The following is a 26,428-nucleotide window of genomic DNA, read 5'->3' as shown; positions in this document are numbered from 1 at the left end:
AAGCGGAGCTACAAAGAAATCACGTCAGACTTTGAAGCTTTGGGAAGGAAACTCAGGGACTTTGGGGCCCAGATAGTTTTCTCATCCATCCTTCCAGTAGTCAGAAGAGTGATAGAAAGGGAAAGAAAAATACTCTGGGTGAATGACTGGCTATGAAGGTGGTGCCGACGAGAAAGATTTGGATTCTGGGACCACGGGCTATACTTCCTGGAAGATGGGCTGCTGGCAAGGGATGCGTTGCACCTCACAAGGGCTGGGAAGGATGTGTTTGGCCACAGCATGAAGAACTTCATCAGGAGGGCTTTAAACTGAATCCTACAGGGAAGGGAGAGGTAAAGTTGGGGGTAACAATGGACGAAGGCTCATGCACCGCAACAGAGAGAACAGCTCGAATAGCGCCAAATAATAGTCTTCAGACACATGTAGGAAGAAAGCCAGACTATGAAGCACATGGTCTTCGATGTCTATATACTAATGCTCAGAGTATGTGAAACAAACAGAGCGAACTTGAACTCTTAATACAAGAGGGAAATTATGACTTGATAGGTATAACTGCCCCTTCATGGATCACTGCCTTGTTGTGGCGAAGGGGCTTGCGTAACTCAGTGAAACCATAAGTTATGCTGTGCAGGGCCACCCAAGACAGACAGGTCATGGTGGAGAGTTCTGACAAAATGTGGTCCACTGGAGAAGGAAATGGCAACCCACTCCAGTATTCTTGCCAAGAAAACCCCATGGAACGTATCACAAGGCTAAAAGAGATGACGCCGGAAGATGAGCCCCTCAGGTCGGAAGGTGTCCAATATACTACTGGGGAAGAGCAGAGGGAATTTCCAAGTAGCGCCAGAAAGAGTGAAGTGACTGGGCCAAAGCCGAAAGGACACTCAGCTGTGGATGTGTCTGGTGGTGAAAAGGAAGACCGATGCTGTAAAGAACAATATTGTTTAGGAACCTGGAATGTAAGATCAATGAATCAAGGTAAGCTGGAGGTGGTCAAACATGAGATGGCAAGATTGAACATTGATGTCTTGGGAATCAGCGAGCTAAAATGCACAAGCATGGGTGAATTTAATTCAGGTGACCATTATATCTACTACTGTGGGCAAGAATCCCTGAGAAGAAATGGAGTAGCACTCATAGTCAATAAAAGGGTGGGAAAAGCAGTACTGGGGTACAATCTCAAAAACGATAGAATGATCTCAGTACTAATCCAAGGCAAACCAATCAGTATCACAGTAATTCAAGTCTGTGCCCCAACCACTGAGGCCGAAGAAGCTGAGGTTGATGGGTTCTATGAAGACCTACAACACCTTCTAGAACTAACACCAAAAAAAGATGTCCTCTTCATCATAGGGGATTGGAATGCTAAAGTAGGAAGTCAAGAAATCACCAGGATCACAGGCAAGCATGGCCTTGGTGTACAAAATGAAGCAGGACAAAGGCTAATAGAGTTTTGCCAAGAGAACATGCTGATCATAGCAAACACTCTTTTCCAACAGCACAAGAGGCGACTCTACACATGGACATCACCAGATGGTCAATATCGAAATCAGATTGATTATGTCCTTTGCAGCCAAAGATGGAGAAGCTCCATACAGTCAGTAAAAACAAGCCCTGGAGCTGACTGTGGCTCAGATCATGAGCTGCTTCTTGCAAAATTTCGGCTGAAATTGAAGAACGTAGGGAAAACCACTAAACCGTTCAGGTATGACCTAAATCATATCCCTTATGAATATACAGTGGAGGTGAGGAATAGATTTCAAGGATTAGAGCTGATAGACAGAGTGCCTGAGGAACTATGGACGGAGGTCCGTAACATTGTTCAGGAGGCAGCAACTCAATCCATCCCAAAGAAAAAGAAATGCAAGAAAGCAAAGTGGCTGTCTGAGGAGGCTTTACAAGTAGCTGAGGAAAGAAGGGAAGCGAAAAGCAAGGGAGAAAGGGGAAGTTATAGCCAACTGAATGCAGAGTTCCAGAGAATAGCAAGGAGAGACAAGAAGGCCTTCTTAAATGAACAATGCAAAGAAATGGAGGAAAACAACAGAATGGGAAAGACTAGAGGTCTCTTCAAGAAAATTGGAGATCTCAAGGGAGCGTTTTGTGCAAAGACGGGCATGATAAAGGACAAAGAAAGCAGGGACCTAACAGAAGCGGATGAGATTAAGAAGAGGTGGAATGAATACACAGAAGAACTATCCAGGAAAGATCTGAATGTCCCTGATAGCCATGATAGTGCAGTCACTGAACTTGAGCCGGAAATCCTCGAGAGTGAAGTCAAGTGGGCCTTAGGGAGCATTACTAACAACAAAGCTAGCGGAGATGACAGTCTTCCAGCTGAGCTATTTAAGATCCTAAAAGATGATGCTGTTAAAGTGCTGCACTCAATATGCCAACAAATTTGGAACACACAACAATGGCCACAAGACTGGTAAAGGTCAGTTTACATTTCAGTTCCAAAGAAGGGCAATGCCAAAGAGTGTTCAAACTACCGTACAGTTGCGCTCATTTCACATGCCAGCAAGGTGATGCTCCAAATCCTACAAGCTAGGCTTCAGCAGTATGCGAACCGAGAACTACCGGAAGTACAACCTGGGTTTCGAAGAGGCAGAGGAACCAGAGATCAAATCACCAACATTCGCTGGATCATGGAGAAAGCAAGAGAATTCCAGAAAAGCGTCTATTTCTGCTTCATTGACTAAGCTAAAGCCTTTGATTGTGTGGATCACAACAAACTGTGGCAAACTCTTAAAGAGATGGGAGTACCAGACCACCTTATCTGTCTCCTGAGAAACCTGTTCAAGGGTCAAGAAGCAACAGTAAGAACCGGACATGGAACAATTGATCTGTTCAAAATTGGGAAAGGAGTATGACAAGGCTGTATATTGTCGCCCTGCTTATTTAATTTATATGCAGAGTACATCATGAGAAACGCCGGGTTGGATGAATCACAGGTCGCAATTAAGATTGCCGGGAGAACTATCAACAACCTCAGATATGCAGATGATACCACCCTAATGGCAGAAAGCGAAGAGGATCTAAAGAGCCTCTTGTTGAGGGTGAAAGAGGAGAGTGCAAAAGCAAGTCTGAACCTCAGCATTAAAAAAACGAAGATCATGGCATCTGGCCCCATCACTTCCTGTCATATAGAAGGGGAAGAAATGGAAGCAGTGACAGATTTTATTTTCTTGGGCTCCAAGATCACCGCAGATGGTGACTGTAGCCATGAAATTAAAAGATGCTTGCTCCTTGGGAGGAAAGCTGTGGCAAACCTAGACAGCATAGTAAGAAGCAGAGACATCACCTTGCCGACAAAGGTCCATCCAATCAAAGCTATGGTTTTCCCAGTAGTAACGTATGGCTGTGAGAGCTGGCCTATAAGGAAGGCTGAGCGCCGAAGAATCGATGCTTTCGAACTGTGGTGCTGGAGAAGACTCTTACGAGTCCCCTGGACTGCAATGAGGTCAAATCAGTCCATCCTAAAGGAAATCAACCCTGAGTGCTCATTGGAAGGACAGATACTGAAGCTGAAGCTCAAATATTTTGGCCACCTAATGCCAAAGTGAAAAGTCACTGGAAAAGACCCTGATGCTGGGAAAGACTGAAGGCAAAAGGAGAAGGGGACAGCAGAGGATGAGATGGCTAGATAGCATCACCGATGCAATGAATATGGACTTGAGCACGCTCCAGGAGAGAGCGCAGGACACGAAGGCCTGCTGTGCCATGGTCCATGGGGTCACGAAGATTCGGATACGACTGAACAACGACAAGGTGTAACTGAGACTTGGAGGGATGACTCCCATGACTGGAATACAGCAATTGAAGGATATAACTTGTTTAAAAGAACAGGAGGAACAGAAAGGGAGGTGGGGTGGCACTGTATGTGAAAAATACATATCTCTGCACAGAAATACAGGAGGAGGAGCTTGGTAGCCCCATCGAGAGCATCTGGATCAAAATAAATGGAGCAAAGAATAGAAGGAACCTGGTGGTCGGAGTCTACTACCGGCCACCCAACCAAGGAGAAGACGAGGATTACACTTTTGAAAAGCAAGTAGCCAGTGTTTCAAGGAAGCAGGATGTAGTAGTAATGGGGGACTTCAATTCCCCTGATATTTGTTGGGAGACAAATTCTGCAAAACATGGCCCCTCCAGGAAATTCCTGACTTGTGTGGCGGATAACTTCCTCCTACAGAAAGTTATCTTGCAACACCAGGGGCATCCTACAGTTACAAAATTGGTACTCCCTGGCCCCTGCAGCCTGGAGTCCCAGGTAGTCTGAGGCAGTGGCCTTGGCCACTGATGACTGCTTGTGTTTCTGTTCTGAGAAGTCCGCAATTTCAGCAGGTGGCCCAGTAGGAGCAGCTTTGCCATTAGCCTTGCCCCCAACTGAGACAGGGCTAGGGGCAAGCCATACACACGCCTGCCTTTCTTTACCAGTGCCATAATAATGAAATAAGAAGCTGCCATTTACAGAATGGCATTCTTGGCATCCTCAAATATTTGGCAATGTTTGACCAGGATGTCACCAAGGGAAGTTGACCATCAGCTGATGTTACTTGACTGGTCAATTGATCAGCATGCTGAGCCTACTAACTCCAGAATTGTTGAGGGCAAACGTAAGGGTTGTTAAGGGTAAAAAGCGGTCAGCTAAGGGGTGGTCAGGTTTGTATCTGCGGTGGTAGCTGCAGCAATGGGATGTCAGGGTGAATACATTCTAAAGAGGGCTTTTATCATTCTGGTTTTGTAACTAAGCACCAGGGTCCTGAATTGTGTCTGGAAGCTATAGTTTGCTTATAATATAAATGGCTCTTCAAAAACTGCCTTTGTTAATCTTTCTTGGGTTGGCCTGCCAACTGAACTAGGCTAGGCTTTCTCCGAGGGAGGACAGTCTGCCCAAATGCTTTGACTAAGGCTCTATCTCGTGATACCAGAGACTAAGCAAGGCTTTTGCGAATTTCTGAAATGTCCCCGTGTATTAAGCGCCCTTGGCAGCATTTGGTGGTTCCCTGCACATTTCTTTCTATCCTTTTGCTTCTTACCCTGTGCATTGTGAGAGAGAAACCGAACGTGTATTCGGGCCAGTCCAGCGGAAAAGCAATCTTCTGCTTAAGGGAGCAAATGTGCTTCTTTGCAGCATGGTTGGCTTGTACTTAGCAACAGCCTCTTTCGAAGCTCTGTGCAATTGAATTGAGTTCACATACAAGGCAGTTGGGATGCCACTCTATGGGCCAGTTCACACGTAACAGTGGCAGATCATGGGTTAATTAATCTATGATTTGTTGCAGTGTGTTAACCTAACAACTAATTCTAGGTTAACTTTGGGTTATTTAACCCATGAAAAACTCAAAAAGTGTCTGGGCACACACATCATGCAGCAACCTATGATCAGGCCAATTGGAGGTTGCATATTCAAATAGGAAGCAGCTCACTCCCGGCATGCACCACAGCAAATCGTAGGTTAATTAACCCAGGATTTGCCACCGTTACATGCAAACTGGGTCTATTATTCTTCCTGGGGCCTTATCTGAACTGAACCAGTGATAGGGAAGCTAAGATAAGCCTGGCTGGTCTTTCCTGGATGAATAATTTTGTTCCCATTAACTTACTGTAAGCCCTATTCTTATGCCTCTTAATGGTGAGGTGCCTTGTCTTGTGGTTTTCCCCTTCCCTTCTTCCCTCCCATTGCAGGTAATTCCTCCCAAGGAGTGGAAGCCACGCAGGAACTATGATGATATTGACAGCATGGTTATCCCTGCTCCCATACAACAGGTGGTGACTGGCCAATCAGGGCTCTTCACCCAGTATAATATTCAGAAGAAACCCATGCTGGTTGGAGATTATCGTCGCTTGGCCAACAGTGAGAAGTATGTACCTGTCAGGATCATGATGGGGCTGTGATTTCAACTGCAGGAGAAGCACTCCCCCATTTAGTTTCTCTGTATAGAGGCAGGCTGCCCATTGGTCATGTTTGGTTGCCTCCATGTACTTCCTTCTGTCCTTTTATTGGCAGTGTGCAGGCACACCTTTAAAAAGTATGTGTGGCTAAGAGTTGGGAAAGGAGCATGTTCCTTTGTGCAGAGTGGAGAGAGAGGCATTGCCTCCTCAACGAGTGGGGATGGCCAAGAAGGCTGCATCAACCTGCCACTAGGCAAGCAACAGTGAGCTATGCCCTGCCTTTAGTATGCATGCATGTGTTTGGGGCAGGGTGCTCTCTACCCCCTTGCAATCATCTTGTCAGTTGTTACACTGCTGTCATTTTCAGGGGACGTATTGAGCCACACTGGAGGAAAGAGGCTCCCGCAATAGCCCAGCCTTCCTGATGTGGCTTATCGGGTGGAACAAAACTTTACATAGAAAGCATTTTTGTATAGGAAGTAATGGGCACTTGCAGACTTACATGCCATCTGCAAAGATTAAAAAACCCCCGGCATCTTCTGCTGCAGGTATGTGCATTTGAGAGTGTCAGAAATGATGGTCTCTGTGTGGTTTGCATGCCATTTCCTGCACAGAAATATGCTGTGTGCACAGAAGATCAGATGTCTGAGGTTTGTGGCCTTTCATCTCTGATCATGCCCATACTGAGCAGGTTTGCCACTTCTCGTCTTTTGCTTCTTTTTCCTTACCAGGTACTGTACCCCCCGTCACCAAGATTTTGATGACCTGGAACGCAAATACTGGAAAAATCTGACTTTTATGTCTCCTATCTACGGGGCAGATATCAGTGGTTCCCTGTATGATGCAGTAAGTGACAGTGAAGTGAAACCAGAGCATATCCACACTACAAAATTAGATCAGTCTGAAACAGGTGTAATTGTAATGGGAACCCTGGGAGAATTGTAATGGAATGTGAGTACTGAGAACTTCTTCTGTTGACGTCTCTGGCCTCTTCCAACAGAACTGCAGTTGTCAGAATTCTTTAGTTGCGAGCTATGACAGCTTGAAACTAGTTTTACGTTGTAAGGATCCCTTAAGGCAGAGTACTTGGATGTACCATTATGTGCAGTGTACTTCGTGCAGGCTGCTCTGGTGAAAGAGTTTCCGTTGTGACTCTGTGCACTGCAACCAGTGAGCAATTCTTCCCTTTTTGTTCCCTCTGTGAACTGAATCTCTCTGTAACAGAGAGGGGGATTCAGATATCAGAGCAGGGAGCTGTTACACCTGTTCAGTGGAGTATGTTTTAGTCTGCTCTTCCCCTCAAGCCTGCTGCCCAGTGGATCATTGCATGGCTCACATCCATGCTGTTTGTAATGGCTGCTGGCATGCTACCCCTTCTGGATGTGTTTGCTTATGATGTTGTGTGTGAATGTGGCAGCCCGTAGCCCAAGGGTGCAGAACCTCGGGCCCAGGGGCGAAATCCAGCCCGCCTGGGTCTCAGTCTGGGTGCTCAGGGTTTCCTGGAGGGTCTTGCCCCCTGTCCTCCAAGCCCTGGTCATTTGGTGGTTCCCCAGCTTTCATGTAGCTTCTTTCCATTCTAAAAGGCTGAAGGCTTAGTTACTAGCAGCAAGAATTGAAAGCTAAAATACGCTTGTACTTCTGGTATTTTGCCACTGGCCCTTTTGCCTTTGGCCCTGCCCACCACTGAAAGCTTCTCTGACATGGAATTCAGCCATCAGGCTGACAGTGGTTCTGCACCCCTGCAGCTCCCCCTCTGTCCTGAAGCTGAAGGAGCTCTTGCTTTCCCTTCTGATAGGTGGATTTTTTTTCCTCCTGCAGGATGTGGAAGAGTGGAACATCGGGAGCCTGAACACCCTCCTGGACATGGTAGAGCATCAGTGTGGAATCATCATAGAAGGCGTGAACACCCCCTACCTCTACTTTGGGATGTGGAAGACCACATTCGCTTGGCATACGGAAGACATGGATCTCTACAGCATCAACTACCTGCATTTTGGAGAGCCCAAATCTTGGTGAGTGTGTGGTGGGGTGGGTACTGCGCATTAGGGAAGGGACTGAAAAGCTATCTTGTCCACAGCAGGACCATTAGTAGGGTCTGGCAATCCAGCAAAACTGTTTCACGCCCCAATCCTGCCACTGGCTAGTTGTCTATTTTGTCCCAAGGAAACTGAAGCTCTGAACCAGGAAAGTGTCTTGTGCTGCAGTTGGGAGGGGCAGAGACGATGTAGTCCAGTCTTCTGGCTCAAGGCAGGGCTAAGCTTAAGTCACAAAGGGGCCCAGCGAACTGAAATGGCATATAACGGAAACACAAAAAGCTCCATTGGCACATTAGCCCAGGTTCAGTGGCCAATGTGCTCCTAGGGGAAATTTCTTTCTGAGTCCAAATGGAAACACGAGCACCAACCATCCTCCCAGGATCTCCAGAGGGACTCTTTGGCTTATACAGAGCTTCATGCCACCTTAAGAACCTCTGGCAATAGAGGCTGCATAGAATAAACATTAACCTCTGCCCAAAGATTGCCCAGAGAATAGGTGCACCATGTGGAGCAGTATCTGTGGAGGAGGCATCTGCAGCTGATGGAAGGCCCATGAGATCACGAGGAGGATCCAGCTGCACCCAGCGGTTCTGCTTGGGGATTCCTCCATATGGAAGTCAATGTAGATTTGTGACCAAAATTGGGCTAGAAGTTGGTACTTCACGGTATGAATGTGGGCTGCCCTTGGGAACAATGTAAGTGTGACTCTGTGGCTTTCCGACAGGCTCTTTGAATGTTTTTATTGGTCTTCTCTCTCCTCCCTCTTCCCCTTCCACTGCGCTCCACTCCCATCCACCCAAAATTTGGCTACTTTGTTTTTGAGGGGTAAGCTTTTAAGTGAAAGCTAAATCGGGGACAGCTATGTTGGACCGATAGGACTGGCTAGAATTGTGAAAGTCTGCTTCCGAACAGCATCATCTAGGGCAAGTTTGAATCCTCAAATCTACAACCTGCATAAGATTGCTTCATTGCTGTTAACACAATAAGTTGAGCACATGTGAGAATTTGCAAGCCAGTATGGAAGGTGACACTGCAAGCCTCTTGCAGGAATGGAGGTGTGGAAACCTCATTCCACCGATCTCCTCCTTCCCAAAGAAGGCTGGGCTGCTGGGGTCCCTTGACCAGTTTCAGTGGCACAAGGAGTGGAATGGCATAGCATACTCTGGATGTATCCCTTCCCAGCACACCGTGTGCCTCTCAGGAAATTCCTGTCCAGGTTAGAGCCTGCTCCAAAGCTTACAAAGAGGTGAGCCTTTCCCATGAAGCACCAGGGCTTGAAGCAGGTTTATGTGCTTGCCTAGCTTAATTGGTTGTGATTAGTAAATGGTGTGTGCATATATATGCTGCCATGGAGCTGGGCATGTGGAAAAGAGCTGGTGGGGAAAAGGCAGCCTTTTGATTCCTAGGTGTTTCTTGCTGTGTTTAATGCTTAACAACCTGATGGATGTCCCAAAAGGGACAAACACCTTTTGATTCCTAGGTGTTTCTTGCTGTGTTTAATGCTTAACAACCTGATGGATGTCCCAAAAGGTTGCTTTCCTCAGGTTCTTGATGCAACTTACAAATACTGACATTTGCCTGCCAATTGGAGCTCAAATTTCATGGGAAGCTGTTGCCTGTCAGGACACTGTGACATTATCTCTCATCAATATGATTTCCTATTGCTGCTGATCTTGCTGCTGACCTCCAGGATTGAAGTGCCTGTGGGTCCACAGAGAGGTGCCAGCAGCTGGGAGAGGCCCTAATGAATGAGGATGGGGCCATTCTGCACTTGCTTACCCAGCTGTATTGGCTCACCCAGCTGTCTTGGTGTCTTTGTGCAGCTTTTCAGCCAGAAAGTAATGCTGCACATTGCTCTTGAGTTGAAGTTCCTTCTCCCACTACCCAGGGATTAGAATTAAAGAAACGATTCTTTTGTACATCCTCTCAGTTACTATTTTTGAAAGCTTGGGAAAATCCTGTTTCTGCTTTCTGGCCTCCACCAGGGGGTGCCAGCAGCACAGCTGGAAGCGCTTTCAGTTCTTTCAGTGCTCTCAGATGCTTTGTTTTAGCACACAAATGGGGCTGAGAATCTGGTGATGTCCCTTCGTTGTGGGGAGTGTGAGCTCTGAGTTTCATTTTGTCCAGTTTGATTTTCCTCTCTATTGTTAGCTTCAGTTCTACAAAGGTAGGAGCAATCCCTTTCTGGTTCCAACAAAGTTCTTGCTTAGTTAGACTATTGTCAGTGGAATTGGAACTACCTTCTCATATATAGATTTAGATTTCTACAAAATGGAAGGTTGTCATACTGACCTGGTTTGCATGACATGACAGCCCACCATGGCTTAATTTATGGGCTGCCACATTGTGCGAGCGGCCATATTTGCATATAGCTTGCCATGGCTTGTTGTGAGAACCGAGGCAGCAGGGGTTGTTTGAGGGTTAGATAACCCTCAAATACTCTGTGGCTTGTTTTAGGGTTATTTGAGAGTTATCTAACCCTTAAACAACCCCTGCCACCCGGGTTCGCATGACACTACAAGCCATGGCAAGACAGGTGCCTGTGGGTGCTGGCACGATGGAACAGCCCCCACAGATAAATTCACAACGGTGTCTCGTGAACCAGGGCAATGTTTAGTGCAAAAGCTATGAATAGATTATTTCCTAAAGGAGTGCTGTTCCAAGCAGCCGTTCCTTTAGCTTGCTTTTGCTTGCACCCTCCTTTTTATCCTAGTGGAGCTGTCTTTTTTTCGTCTTTCTGTTGTACACACACACACACACACACACAGATTTTCTCGCCTCTTGTCTGTTCTTTCTGCATTAATGTCCTTCAGGAGGCTGGGAATGAGCAAAGGACAAACTACTGGCACCTCATAAAACAGGAACAACAATATAAAAGTCTCCAGCAAGCAGAGGGACTATAGCCCTGTCACTGAGCATCTGCTTTGCATACAGAAGGTCCCAGGTTCAATCCCCAGCACATTTTGTTAAAAGGGTCTTAAGTAGCAGGTGATGATAGAGACCTTTCTCCCACCGAGTGCAGGAGGCCAGCCAGTATGGGGAAGGCCCTGCCTTCTGGGCCTGGGAAGGCAGTCTCCAGCTTGATCTTCTGGAGGAGGCAGGGCCGCCCCCAAGCTTACCAGTTGGACTTCCCAATCCACCTCAAATGGGGGCTCTTCTGGGAGGAAGCGCACCCAATCCTCCTTGTCCTCTAACCAGAAAAAGAAGGCGAGGAGACATGGAGAGGGGAGGCAGAGGGACAGATCACCTTCCTCAACCCCTGCCTACTGCTCTGACTCCCAAAGCTCCAGATCCCCTTCCCTAGAGCAAGCTCATGAGAATCTGAGGAGGGAGACCCCTCAGAAGGGGACAAGCACAAGGAAAAGCCCCCCCCCCAGGCTTTTTTTCCCCTTCGGAGGCCTTTACCAAACTAATCTCCAAATGCCTGAACATCCTGGAGCTTACAGACCAGGAAGAAACTACTCCACAACAGAGACCTAGGGAAGGAGGCTCACGAAACGTCGTGGCAAGAAGGAATATCTGGCTAAGCAACTAGGGAGTGGCCACCAAAACTAAATCCAGTTTGGTGAGCATTCCCTTCTCAGGTAAGGTCCTGTTCAGGGAGGCTTGGACCAGCTCCTGGTGGAGACAAAGGATAAGAAGAAAGCTTTGCCGAACCCTGTGAAGAAAGAAACAAAGTGCTTCCAGGCAAAACCCAAGCCCTTTGATCCCTTCAGACCATCCTTCCCCTTCACCTACGTACACAGAGAGGGCAAACCCAAGCAACAACACGACACCAGGGCCAAGCTGGGCACCCACAGAGGACCTTTCCTGGCAAGACCATCCCAGTACAGCATGACTCGCCATCCCCCGCAGTGGGAGGGGTTCTGCGGGACTTCTCAAATGCCTGGAGGCTGCTCTGCTTAGACAGCTGGGTTCTGGAAACAGTGGAAGAGGGGTTTTGGGGAAGCCCTGCCTTCTCTGGAAGATCAAGTTGGAGACTGCCTTCCCGGCCTCGGAGGTGGGGCCTTCCCCATACTGGCTGGCCTCCTTCTCTCGATGAGAAAAGAAATTCACTGGTGAGTAAAGAATTTCCATTTCCTATAGTGGAGGGAAGGTGTTCTTGCATGGGTTGCTCCTCCCACTTTCCCCAGTAGGCAGGGGAAATTAATTAGTTAATTAGACTAGTATATAAAGAAAGGGGGGTGGGAAGGTAGGAGAGAGGCAGTGAGGTTCTCGATACTAAAGGAATATGGAGGATCCTGAGCTGTCTCTAGACCTCTTGGAAGACTCTATGCATGGGGCTGGAGCTAGTGAAGGCAGGAAGGCACCTTAAAGCCCAGCTCAGTGGGAACAAAGCTGTCTGTGGCAGTGCAGCTGCCTCCCCTGAAGTCCTGGCGTAACCCAGAGATGCCTCTCAGTCCCCAGAGAAGGATGGGGCCTGCACGAGGAGCAGATGCTGATCTTCCCCAGTCAGGGAATGGGACACGTCAGAGGATGTGTGGGTAAGTGGGTGGTGGCACCAGCAGCTTCCTGTGTCCCTATTCTATGTGCAGGGCTGTAGGTAGATGGGACACGCCCTTTGTTGTGAACCAGAATGCTGCCAATGAAATGCTTGCACTTAAAGGCACATCTACAGCACCAGTTTCAGTTGGCTTAAATCCAGTTGGACTGTTGTAACTGGCCTCCCGAAGAAGCCTGGGGATTGTAGATTTTTGGGGTGTGTGGAGAGCACCGTGCGATCCTAGGTCCATTCACATCACCACAGTTCAAAAGAGTTCCTTGGTTAGAAGCGATGGCATCAGACCAAGGGGACCCGTCCACCTTCTTGTTTCTAGTGGGTGGCTAGTCAGATGCCTCTGGCAAGTTCATAACTGGGGCATGACGATGATGGGCTTTCCCTGAGAAACAGGCATCCAATAATATAGCCTAGTGGAATAATTGGGCTCCTTGAACTGCCTTTGGGGATGTGGGAATTCTGGCTTCTCTTGCTTAGTCTGTGCTCATGCTTCTGAATGAATGGGCAAGTCACATTATTTTGCATTCTTTAGCATTGTTGCTGTTGTCAGAGTTTTACCATTTCTTTCTGTATAAACTTTATGCCATTGAATAGAATATATTTCAGTTCACTGTGGTTAGAGCCTTACTTAATTCAGGGGTTAAATTAATCTCGCTCTCTCTCGCTCTCTCTCGCTCTCTCCCCCCTCTCCCCCCTCTCCCCTGAACCAAACTACTTACGGGCCCTAGTCAGGCCTACCTTCACAATCCCCCCTTTGAGCCTATCAGCCTCACCATCTATGCTTGTATGGTCATCAGTTGTTCAATCTCTTCATCTCTCTCTTTCTTTCTCTTCTTTTCACATTTCTCTTTGCATTCTACTGACCATCGGGTGCAGTTCAGCTTTATGTATGGTATTTAAGGAATAAGGAAGTAAGGAATTTGATACAACGTTTAATCAAAGCAATGATCACATGGAACAAAACAATCCACGCAACCATTATGCTTACTATATTGTACATCTTGCTAGGTGGCTGTTTCTGGTAGATCTAGGTAATGGGGTTTAGTCTGATTTAATGGGATTTGGATCACTGGTGTGCCTCTATGGGTGTGGACTGGCACATGGCTGCAGATCTAGCAGCTGGATACAATTAAGTCCACTTGAATCTGGTTCACCACTTTCAGGAAAGTGTTCTTTGTTTTCATGCAGCTGAAGATGCTAAGCAGCAGCAGGATGCAGGTGGGCCACATCAGGAGAATGTGCCTCCAGTGGATGCTGAGGCAATGCTTCTTTTACTAACAGGCGCTGGGCTCGCTGCTCGGCTTATGCTCACCTTGCCAGCAAGTGCTTGGCTCACTACTGGTCCTTTAGAGGTGGCTATTTTGTAATCCAGAGGAGGCCAAAGTGCCAGAAGTCTAAGAAGATCTCTCGATAGCAGGAAAAAGGGTAACAAGCCAGTACCACGATGGCAACCAGAGATGTTCTTCTCTTTCCAGGTCAAAATGACTCAAAGGACTGATGAACTCTGTGTTAGGGCTCATCCAGAGTTGTCTGGTTCTGGGGCATATTGTTTCCAGGGGCAAGACTTTCTTGCAGTGGGATGCAGGGATCCAGGTAGGCTGTCTTTGCAGCTTCAGGTGGTGTGGGTGGTCAACAGCACCTGCTGGGGCCTTTTCCAGTGAGTCCCAAGGGCAGACTTCTTCTGATGGACTTGGATGGAGACCCAACCTCTAGGCTACAGGTTGTGACACTGTATTGTAGGATCGTCTGGAAGCGCTTTTTAACCTGTGAATGGAAAGCCTTCACACATTTCATTAATGCTTGGCAAGAGTTCAACGCAGTCTCATCTCTTTAAGTGCAAGTTAGTAAGATGTTCTTTAATAGGTGCTGAAGACGGGAGTCTCAAGGGCTTCTTTAGGAGGATATCATGGGCACTGAGCACCATTTGTCGGTGTGAAGTGGCATGTATGTTTATCAGGGCCAAAGGTAGAGCATCTGGCCATTTAAGTCCAGTTTCAGCACAGATTTTGGCTAATTTGTTCTTTAAGACTCTGCTCTTTTTTTCTTTTCTACCAGCCCTGCTGGCTGGGGATGGTAGGGGCACTGCAAATGCTGTTGAATTTGCAGAGCTGTGTCCACACAACTACTAATACATATTTAAGAGAACAACATTTCTTCATCTAAATGAAATCTATTTGCATGTTAAAAGAAAGCTTACATGTCCTACGGGGCGCTGTACCTCGGGGCCGGCTATCTGAGCAGATGGCGCACCTTCTTTCAGACGAGAACAGATAACAGGCAATTCACTCAGGATTTTATAGAGAAAGTCTCGCTAACTTAGAAAACTGTCAGAACGAACACACACTGCTGCCCCCCCTTCACCAAGGGCCTTTCTCTTTGGGCAGCAAAGTAAGTTTTCTCGTAGTCCAGAAAGAAGCATCCCTTATCAGTTAGAAGGCACACAGTGTGAAGAGCGGGTACGGTGCGTTGTTTTAGCTTCTGCTAGTAGCAAGAAGTGTGGCTTTCGCTGTATGTGAACAGAGCTATGAGAACAAACTCTAAAATCTTGAAAATTGCCAACTTCCTAGCAAATCAGCATACTTGTGCTATTGATTACTGCTTTATTATTGCATATAATTCTGGGCAAATTCACACCTGACTGCTTGCCAGTCTTCTGAAACTAAATCTAATACACTCCCCCCTTGAATTCTCACAGATTCTATATGCAGTTGTTTATTAAACAATTAAAACAAATCTAAAATCATCAAGGGAGCAATTTCATGGCCGCTAGTGAGCGGCTAGATGGCCATAGGATAGGTGGGTTCCCAGAGAAGTAACCTTTTGTCTCTTCTGCGCTGCCTCGCAGGCAGCACGGAACAGCCTCGCACTCCATGCTCAGAAGAGGAGCGCAGAGCAGCCAAAACAGGGCATTCCGGGGCGGGGAAGGTGGAAATGCTGGTAATGACACATCCAATGTGTCGTCCGGCAGCTGCTTCCCCCACTTCGCCTTTCTACAGCTAGACAGCCAAATGCAGGGCAGGAGAAGTGCAGAGGGAATGATCCCCTCCATGCTTCTCCTGCCCTGCATTGGATAAGTGGTTGCCTCCGAGTTCAGAGGCGGCCGCCTATCCCCATAGGGTTGCGCCCTAAGCTTGCTAGGCTACATACAAAGCAAAAGGACAAAGCGAGAAGATAACAATAACCACTATAACGATGGGACAATGCACAGCATATAGGATTTCAAATCCACTGTTACCTCAGAGTACAAATGCATCTCACCGGTGACTTTCAGTAAAAGTTTACGCTTGCTTAGACCACTTTAAAATCTCATTCTCGTCTTGACAGCATCCTTCTAGCACATGCGGCATCCCTCAACAACATTCAGTTTAGCTTGCGTTGTCTTCTTTGAGAAGTAACACTTACTGGTACACACAGAGGGTTGAGCTTGAGCTGCAATACATGTTCAGACACGTCGGCCAATACATGACCATACCGACGATCCTCGGCCAACACTCTCTCTCTACTGCCAGTCGCACACAGTCATCGCATCTTGATCTTTACACGGGAGAAGCTGATGCTGCTGTAGCTTTCAGGTGGCATATCGGACAATCTGTCCAGCAGACTCAAAGGACAGGCACTTGCTGACTAAGAGGAGTAGAAAGCTCACACTCCTACATGGCAGGAACAACAGGCACAAATAGAGACATTTTCTCTAAAAGCAAAGCTACTGAGTACGTCAAACACATTCTCCACATTCATGCGACTTGCTTGACCTAAATCATTGTGGCACCTTCACCCCTGAGGGGACTGACTCAGTCGACTCTACCCTTCTTATCTGCTACTACAAGGCGCTACCGGGCGGCCGTCCGTCCGGGGAGCGCCACAAATGGTCAGTGTAGCGAGAACAACCAGCCGGTCTCCACTTCTCTTTTTCAACATCTGGGCCTGATTTTGGAGCTGTGCAACTCCTTCAAAAGTTGCCATGGGAGACTGGCTTATTGCTGAAAGGCATGAGGCAGTAGCCCTAGCGAGGGCGAAAGGTTCTGCCACTTGAGCAGAAGCACAGTTAGGCAGAAGATTTTCCAAGATGGGAAGCGCAGACAGCACCTCTCTTCAGCACTCCTTTGACAGGACCCATCCACACACAATCCGCGCACAATCTACCTTAGTCAGTGGCTCATCTGACAAGTCTGGACGTGGCTTTGCTAGGTGCTCAGCCACCTCCAAACAATCAGATTTTCAGAAGCATCAGGCAGCAAAGAAGCAGGATTTAGAGTGGAGCAACGTTGCACTGTAACATGACTGCGAGAGAGACGCAAAATGTCATACCTGGAGAGGCGTGACTGAGATAGGTGCTGAGCCTTTGCTTTAAGTGGAAGAGCTGCCACTGGGCGAGGTACACAAGGAGTTAAAGGGGAACGTAACACAGTATTTTCGGAGGCTGGAACAAGGAGGGCAGCGGCTGCAGCATCAGGGAAAGTACCATAATATGTTACTGGTCGGTTCTTATTTCCGTGCCTTTAGGTAAGCACACTAAGAGCACAAGAATTTTTTTTCTCATAACAGAGGAGAGTGAACGGAATAATCGGAAAGCCCAAGTTGTTTTGGAGCAGCGGAAGCAGATTCAGCTTCGGAAGACCCGGGAAGTGGCTCGGGAGTATCTGCGTATACTCTGCCAGGCAGCAAAGACAGCGCGACCAAGTTTACACAAAAGGTCTCTGGGCAATAGAAAGAAACAGGTGTTGATGAAGTTACAAACCTCTCGGCTGTCTTAGAAGTTCTGGGGAGGAGGGTGAAGCGGCTCAGAGGTGTGAAGTGTTTCCATCAGTGGCCAGGCTGGTGGGGACACTTAATTTTTCTCATGCTCAACTTGGCTACAAAAAGTGGCAGCAATGTTAGAACATCTTTCTAATGTGCGCTTGGTCTTTCAGTTTGTCTTGGGAGTCCTTAAGACTCTGCTCCCCAAGACTTTGGTGACCTTTTTGACGTCTCAACATACCAATCAAAGAATGCATTCTCATTGACCCTGTGCCACCTTGGACTTCAAGATTCCAAGTCTGCCATGGCCAGACTCTCCTCTGAGTCATTCCGAATTTTTCAGTGAGAATTTAGGAGAGATGCATTGAGCCTCGTGTGGCGCAGAGTGGTAGGTGGCAGTATTGCAACCGAACTCTCCCCATGACCCGAGTTCGATCCCAGCGGAAGCCAGGTCTCGGGTAGCCGGCTCAGGTCGACTCCGCCCTCCATCCTTGCGAGGTCGGTAAAATGAGTACCCAGCTTGCTGGGGGAAAGGTAGTCACGACTGGGGAAGGCAATGGCAAACCACCCTGCTACAGTCTGCCATGAAAACGCCAGTGCAAGTGGCGTCCCTCTAGGGGTCAGTAATGACCCAGTGCTTGTACAGGAGGAACCTTTCCTTTCCTTAGGAGAGATGCAGACTTTTAGAAAGCTGTTACTCCTCCACCTCTCCCCACCACCATCACCCCCAGCTTCAGCACCACTGCAATTAAGCCGCAATTAGATTACACAAACCTCCCTGCGACCGTCCTTCTGCCAAAAAGCAAACACCAAGAGCAAAGGGTTCAACTGGCAGGCTTTTGGAAATGTCACTTCCATCCAAACTCACGTTGGAAGGTACGAAAGTTAATTTCACAGTGTCTGCACAAGGTCTGGGCAAAAGAGGCCCCACATAGTTTTTAACATGATATAACGACTGAAATCAGCAACAGTAACCAGAAGAGAATGAACAATCGCACATTTAAAATGAGTCAACTGGAGGCCTATCTGTCTTCAAGAAGACTTGCTCACACCAAACACACTGACCCTTGGCAGAAACAAAGTACCAACATGGTGCCTTCCCAATGAGGAGGAGAACAGAAAAGCCATTATTTAAATCTGTGCAAGATACAAATGTGCCAAGGGACAGTTAATCTGAACACTGGCATTTATGCTCGCAACCTGGGGATCAGAGAAACGTTACCCCAGACAACTCTGTCCTCCAACAAAAACAGATGCATTGATGGGAGGAAGCTACATACATCCACCTCCACAAGTGAGGCCTGCCACCCCCTTTAATAAAACAAGTCCAGGCCTGTCTCTTAAAGCTCCCAACATGTCATTCACCCTTCTCTGAGAGAAGGAGAGCACAGGGCAGGGGTAGGCAATTTGTCTGAGGGCATGGCATGGCTCCAGCCTTTACTTTATACCCCTGATGCCAGGGCTGAGAAACAGCAGTAACAATACAGCACACAATGGCACCACGTGCTACCATGACCCAGAAGTAACAGCTCCACTCACGGACCATTTAACATATAGCCAAACAAAACAGTTTAGATCTGTGTAACACACCTTGAAACACAACCTGGGTGTGATATCAATGCCTAGGAGCAAGGGCAAAAATGGCTGCCACAGGGGGTATGTGAAAGGAGCTGTTGGAGCAAAGGGAAGCACTGCTCAAATTTTATGAAGTCACACTCCCCATTATAAACTGATCTTCAACACACCCTAAAAAAGAGTGTCCAAGGTATTCTGGTGCCCAAGGCAGAAAATCCAATGATGCCCCCCGCCCAAGATGGGAAAAATAATGAACCAACTGACCATTTGCCACTCTTCAATGGTACCCCCAGAATCTGCCAGTGGTAAAGTGTGCCCTGTTCCTAATCTAGAAACTTTAGTGGGCATACAGATTCAGCTCCTACTTTCTTCCCCAGTTCCAACTCCAAATCTTCATCTGGCCCAGATCCTACACACCCCTTCTCTACACATTTCATCAGGAGACCTGAGGTAAACTAGGCCGACAGCAGCCACTCCTCCCCTACCATTTTTTATGGCAACTGGAATGTTTGAGAATTTTGCCTCTGGGAAAGACAAACTTTTTCTGCCCCAGCACCTGTTTCCACCACCTGGGACTGTCTGATGCTTAAGTGACTAATATGCTAACACAGCCCTCTCCACTTCAAAGGATTGATAACTGAAGGGGGGAATCCTCAAGCCCCAAACCCAGCACATAAGCACACACTTAAATACACACCCTTGTCTGCCTCAGGAGCCATTTCTCAGATTATGAATATGAATGCTTGCTCTGAAGATACGCCAGGCATGAATCAAGGGTGTTTTTATGTTCCTAGGAAAATAATGTTATTAAGATGTTGCTGTTTTATCTTCAGTGGGCCATCCTGCAGGACAGCAAAGGACAGAATTTGGTCTCTTTAACCAGCACCTGTCAGTGATTTCAAACAATGACTATTTACTGAAACACATGCACGCAAAGCAGAGGTGATGAAACCCAGGCCTACAACAACAAGAAGAGAAGAGGAGGAGGAGTGGGAGACTCCTTGCTGCGTGGGATCGAGACCCGAGTATGTCGCGAAGACCCGTGGACTTGCTAAGTATGCTGTCTCCCGGGAAGACAGATTAGAGATGTGACTGAAGGGTTGCCTGCACTCATAAAGCCCACTGACAGGTATCCCTTTCTTCTCAGCCATGTGGGAACAAATGATACCGCCAAGCGGAGCTACGAAAACATCACGTCAGACTTTGAAGCTTTGGGAAGGAAACTCCAGAACTTTGGGGCCCAGATAGTTTTCTCATCCATCCTTCCAGTAGTTAGAAGAGGGATAGAAAGGGAACGAAAAATACTCTGGGTGAATAACTGGCTACGAAGGTGGTGCCGGCGTGAGAGACTTGGATTCTGGGACCACGGGCTATACTTCCTGGAAGATGAGCTGTTGGCAAGGGACGGGTTGCACCTCACAAGGGCTGGGAAGGATGTGTTTGGCCACAGCATGAAGAACTTCATCAGGAGGGCTTTAAACTGAATCCTATGGGGGAGGGAGAGGTAAAGTTGGGGGTAACAATGGATGAAGGCTCATGCACCACAATGGAGAGAACAGCTTGAATAGTGCCCAATAATAGTCTTCAGAAACATGTAGGAAGAAAGCCAGACCATGAAGCACATGGTCTTCTAAGTCTATATACTAATGCCCAGAGTATGGGAAACAAACAGAGCGAACTTGAACTCTTAATACAAGAGGGAAATTATGACTTGATAGGTGTAACTGAGACTTGGTGGGATGACTCTCATGACTGGAATACAGCAATTGAAGGATATAACTTGTTCAGAAAGAACAGGAGGAACAGAAAGGGAGGTGGGGTTGCACTGTATGTGAAAAATACATATCTCTGCACAGAAATACAGGAGGAGGAGCTTGGTAGCCAGAGCATCTGGATCAAAATAAATGGAGCAAAGACTAAAAGGAACCTGGTGGTCGGAGTCTACTACCAGCCACCCAATCAAGGAGAAGACGAGGATGACACTTTTGAAAAGCAAATAGCCAATGTGTCAAGGAAGCATGATGTAGTAGTAATGGGTGACTCCAATTTCCCCGATATTTGTTGGGAGACAAATTCTGGAAAACATGGCCCCTCCAGGAAATTCCTGACTTGTGTGGCGGATAACTTCCTCCTACAGAAAGTAGCCCCTTCATGGATCACTGTCTTGTTGTGGCGAAGGGGCTTGCGTAACTCAGTGAAACCATAAGCTATGCCGTGCAGGGCCACCCAAGACGGACAGGTCATGGCGGAGAGTTCTGACAAAATGTGGTCCACTGGAGAAGGAAATGGCAACCCACTCCAGTATTCTTGCCAAGAAAACCCCATGGAACGTATCACAAGGCTAAAAGAGATGACACCAGAAGATGAGCCTCTCAGGTTGGAAGGTGTCCAATATACTACTGGGGAAGAGCAGAGGGTATTTCCAAGTAGCGCCAGAAAGAGTGAAGCAGCTGGGTCAAAGCCGAAAGGACACTCAGCTGTGGATGTGTCTGGTGGTGAAAAGAAAGTCCGATGCTGTAAAGAACAATGTTTTTAGGAACCTGGAATGTCAGATCAATGAATCAAGGTAAGCTGGAGGTGGTCAAACATGAGATGGCAAGATTGAACATCGACATCTTGGGAATCAGCGAACTAAAATTAAGAGGCATGGGCGAATTTAATTCAGGTGACCATCATATCTACTACTGTGGGCAAGAATCCCTGAGAAGAAATGGAGTAGCACTCATAGTCAACAAAAGGGTGGGAAAAGCAGTACTGGGGTACAATCTCAAAAACGATAGAATGATCTCAGTACGAATCCAAGGCAAACCATTCAACATCACAGTAATTCAAGTCTATGCCCCAACCACTGAGGCCGAAGAAGCTGAGGTTGATGGGTTCTATGAAGACCTACAACACCTTTTAAAACTAACACCAAAAAAAGATGTCCTCTTCCTCATAGGGGATTGGAATGCTAAAGTAGGAAGTCAAGAAATCACCGGGATAACAGGCAGGCATGGCCTTGGTGTACAAAATGAAGCAGGACAAAAGCTAATAGAGTTTTGCCAAGAGAACACGCTGATCATAGCAAACACTCTTTTCCAACAGCACAAGAGACGACTCTACACATGGACATCACCAGATGGTCAATATCGAAATCAGATTGATTATGTCCTTTGCAGCCAAAGATGGAGAAGCTCCATACAGTCAGTCAAAACAAGACCTGGAGCTGACTGTGGCTCAGATCATGAGCTGCTTCTTGCAAAATTTCAGCTTACATTGAAGAACGTAGGGAAAACCACTAAACCATTCAGGGATGACCTAAATCATATCCCTTATGAATACACAGTGGAGGTGAGGAATAGATTTCAAGAATTAGAGCTGATAGACAGAGTGCCTGAGGAACTATGGACGGAGGTCCGTAACACTGTTCAGGAGGCAGCAACTCAATTATCCCAAAGAAAAAGAAATGCAAGAAAGCCAAGTGGCTGTCTGATAAGGCTTTACAAGTAGCTGAGGAAAGAAGGGCAGCGAAAAGCAAGGGAGAAAGGGGAAGATATATGCAACTGAATGCAGAGTTCCAGAGAATAGCAAGGAGAGACAAGAAGGCCTGCTTAAATGAACAATGCAAAGAAATCGAGGAAAACAACAGAATGGGAAAGACGAGAGATCTCTTCAAGAAAATTGGAGATCTCAAGGGAACGTTTTGTGCAAAGTAGCCCCTTCATGGATCACTGCCTTGTTGTGGCGAAGGGGCTTGCGTAACTCAGTGAAGCCATAAGCTATGCCATGCAGGGCCACCCAAGACAGACAGGTCATGGTCCATGACTTGCATGAGTTGGTTCATGCTAGCCCAATTAGGATTTTAACAAGCGATCACTGTTTGCAATTCTTCTCTAAATTTCTGTGGCTTTTCTCTGAGGTTTCAAAATTTGACCTGGTCTCTCAGTTTGTCTTGGGAGTCCTTAAGACTCCGCTCCCCGGGACTTAGGTGACCTTTCTGACGTGTCAACATACCAATGGAAGAATGCATTCTCCTTGCCCCCATGCCACCTTGGACCCCGAGATTCCAAGGCCCCCTTTAACTGCACAATTCTGTCCAAATCAAAGGTCCCAACCAAGGGAAATGGTTTGGACGGGTCAAGTTCCATTTGTCCAAAGCTTGCGAGTCTTAGGTCCATAATTCCTGTACACTGAAGGCGTTCCTTTGGGGGCTGTGGAATTTCTTTGGAAGAATCCGACCCCACCCTCAATTCACGCAGGAGCACGCAGGAAAACAATCAGGAGGTGGCCACAGGTTGCGAGAACCGAAAGGCACCGCCAAATTCCGAGGTACAGTCACAGACCGACTCTCACTGAACTGGAGGCACGGTCAGTCACTCGCGGTCAAGGGAGTTCGTACCATGGCAGGGAGTGAAGGAACGGTCGGGTCACTCGCTGCAATCTCCGTTCAGTCAGGAATGATTTATTCAGGAGGTCCATGCCTTGTCGGCCGGCTCATACCATGGCGGGAAGGAGGAAAAAAACTCCCACAAGGCTCCAGCGACTATGATTTGCCCTGGTCCTTTTTACCTCAATTCATACCAGGCAACTCTCGTTCTGTTCTTTTTCCTCAGTTCACACAAGGCAGCTCCCATTCACCTGATGCCATATCCCATGGACCTCTGTGACCCCCCACCAAACAAGACAAAACAAAAACTCACCAAGTGCTTAAATTACCGACTGTCTCTTTAAAGGCGGTATCCCGTCAGCGAAGGCAGAATCGTCCCACGGGCAGCCTCACACCGAGTCCCAGACTTCGAGATTTCAAAAGGTCTCTTACCTTGGTGCGCGCTTCTGGGATGTCCAGTGAGTGGCGGTCCAAATTGGCTTGACTCTCCTCAGCATTTGGGATCCGAGTCACGCGGCACCAAATTGTTAAGGAAAGATCCAAGGCAGGTTAGGTTGAACAGTCAGGAATTTATTAAAGGACATCACGGCTGCGGGAGAGACAGACGAAACTGTGTCCCCCCGTCCCCCCCAAGACAACAGGATATATTTATGCAGACTGAAAGTTGGAGAACAAAGAAAAACACACTATGCATGCTCAGAAACCAATCAGTACTCGGCACAGTCTTATCAGCACAGCGGCCTTCTTATCTTTCGGGATGAGTTACTTTGGTGGATAGGAATTTCTTGCTCATGAGCAAGTTACAATTACCTTCTCATGGTCACATACACACAATCCCATCAGGCACCTCACCTGAACCAAACTACTTACATGGCCTAGTCAGGCCTACTTTCACAAGATCTACATTCATTAATGAGATTTCCATACGCTGACACCTGCCACTGAGGAAAGAAGTTTGGGTCTTGGTGATAAAGGTGTCTCAGCGGGCATCAGGAATTTGAGAGAGGGAGGAGAGACCTGGAATTTTGGCCCCTGTGGGACCAAATTCACATAGGCACAAACAGGGCCCTCCTGTTGCCACCACTACCTTGCTGAAAGTGTGAAACAAAAGAAGTGGGTTCCTGCCCACACAGCTGGAAGCCACTGTTCACAAAGTAGCTTTATAGGCCTGCCAGTTGTAGAGCTGCTTCATGTATGCATGTTGTACGACTCGACTGATTGCGCCATCAGGTGGTGACCCGTGTGTTTTGAAGGTGCTGTTGCAGTGCCTCAGACTGAAGGATCATGTAACCTCAGACAGAATGTTTTTCAGTGGAATCGGTGCATACTTTCAGCTGCCATTTGTCAAACTGCCCAAGTGAGATCACGCAGTGAGTGTCTGTATCCCTGTGAACCAGCCCATAGCTTGTTGATACTAAGGACCAATGCTGCTGATTGATATGCATGGCCATTCCTGCTCCCATCTTAAAGCTGTCTCATTTTGGTCTTACTGTGGGTCTGATATGGCCACCTTCTTTAATCTTCCTTTTTGCTGCTTCACATTATAAGGACTTGATAGGCCAGCGGGTGGAGCTCTTGGATTTCTGGAACAAAAGAGAGTGGGCGAGAGGGAGAGAAAGACTGGTGCAGCTGGCTGCCTTTTGTCAGAAATGGCTGTTAATGATGATTCCATGACTCTCCTTCCCCTGGCCCCTGTTGTTGTTGTTCAGTCGTTCAGTCGTGTCCGACTCTTCGTGACCCCGTGGACCATAGCACGCCAGGCCTTCCTGTCCTCCGCTCTCTTCCAGAGCGTGCTCAAGTCCATATTCATTGCATCAGTGATGCTATCCAGCCATCTCATCCTCTGCCGTCCCCTTCTCCTTTTGCCCTCAGTCTTTCCCAGCATCAGGGTCTTTTCCAGGGAGTTTTCTCTTTGCATTAGGTGGCCAAAATATTTGAGCTTCAGCTTCAGTATCTGTCCTTCCAATGAACAGTCAGGGTTGATTTCCTTTAGGATGGACTGATTTGACCTTCTTGCAGTCCAGGGGACTCGTAAGAGTCTTCTCCAGCACCACAGTTCGAAAGCATCACTTCTTCGGCGCTCAGCCTTCCTGATAGTCCAGCTCTCACAGCCATACGATACTACTGGGAAAACCATAGCTTTGATTAGACGGACCTTTGTCGTCAAGGTGATGTCTCTGCTTCTTACTATGCTGTCTAGGTTTGCCATAGCTTTCCTCCCAAGGAGCAAGTGTCTTTTAATTTCATGGCTACAGTCACCATCTGCGGTGATCTTGGAGCCCAAGAAAATAAAATCTGACACTGCTTCCATTTCTTCCCCTTCTATATGCCAGGAAGTGATAGGGCCAGATGCCATGATCTTAGTTTTCTTAATGTTGAGTTTCAGACCAGCTTTTGCACTCTCCACTTTCACCCTCCACAAGAGGCTCTTTAGATCCTCTTCGCTTTCCGCCATTAAGGTGGTATCGTCTGCGTATCTGTGGTTGTTGATAATTCTCCCAGCAATCTTAATTCCGACCTGTGATTCATCCAACCCGGCATTTCTCATGATGTACTCTGCATATAAGTTAAATAAGCAGGGCGACAATATACAGCCTTGTCTTACTCCTTTCCCAATTTTGAACCAATTGGTTTATTTATTTTATTTATTATTAAATGTATTAATCGCCCATCTGGCTGGTCACCCAGCCACTCTGTTGGTTGTTCCGTGTCTGGTTCTTACTGTTGCTTCTTGACCCTTGTACAGGTTTCTCAGGAGACAGGTAAGGTGATCTGGTACTCCCATCTCTTTAAGAGTTTGCCACAGTTTTATTGTGATCCACACAATCAAAGGCTTTAGCGTAGTCAATGAAGCAGAAATAGACATTTTTCTGGAATTCTCTTGCTTTCTCCATGATCCAGCGATTGTTGATGATTTGATCTCTAGTTCCTCTGCCTCTTCGAAACCCCGCTTGTACTTCCGGTAGTTCTTGGTTCACATACTGCTGAAGCCTAGCTTGTAGGATTTGGAGCATAACCTTGCTGGCATGTGAAATGAGTGCAGTTGTACTGTAGTTTGAACACTCTTTGGCGTTGCCCTTCTTTGGAACTGGAATGTAAACTGAACTTTTCCAGTCTTGTGGCCACTGTTGAGTGTTTCAAATTTGTTGGCATATTGAGTGCAGCACTTCAACAGCATCATCTTTTAGGATTTTAAATAGCTCAGCTGGAAGACTGTCATCTCCACTCGCTTTGTTGTTAGTAATGCTTCCTAAGGCCCACTTGACTTCACTCTCGAGGATGTCCGGCTCAAGTTCAGTGACCGCACTATCATGGCTA

General features: G+C 47.3%; 1 protein-coding gene across 3 annotated transcripts in view; it reads left to right on the top strand.

Moving 5' to 3' along the window:
• The window catches only part of LOC146334066 (lysine-specific demethylase 4B-like), a 365,953-nt gene that overhangs the window by 71,111 nt on the left and 268,414 nt on the right, over nt 1-26,428 (top strand). For all 3 annotated transcript variants that reach the window (XM_084824982.1, XM_084824984.1, XM_084824983.1), the window contains 3 exons: nt 5,689-5,864; nt 6,627-6,741; nt 7,714-7,907. In XM_084824982.1, coding sequence (XP_084681108.1) covers nt 5,689-5,864; nt 6,627-6,741; nt 7,714-7,907 — 485 coding nt within the window. The remainder of the gene's footprint in view (nt 1-5,688; nt 5,865-6,626; nt 6,742-7,713; nt 7,908-26,428) is intronic.

Source organism: Heloderma suspectum, chromosome W, assembly GCF_057233095.1.
Source record: "Heloderma suspectum isolate Gila_16-S chromosome W, 16-S_ref, whole genome shotgun sequence".
NCBI lineage: Eukaryota > Metazoa > Chordata > Lepidosauria > Squamata > Helodermatidae > Heloderma > Heloderma suspectum.
This window is presented reverse-complemented; position numbering and strand designations above follow the sequence as displayed.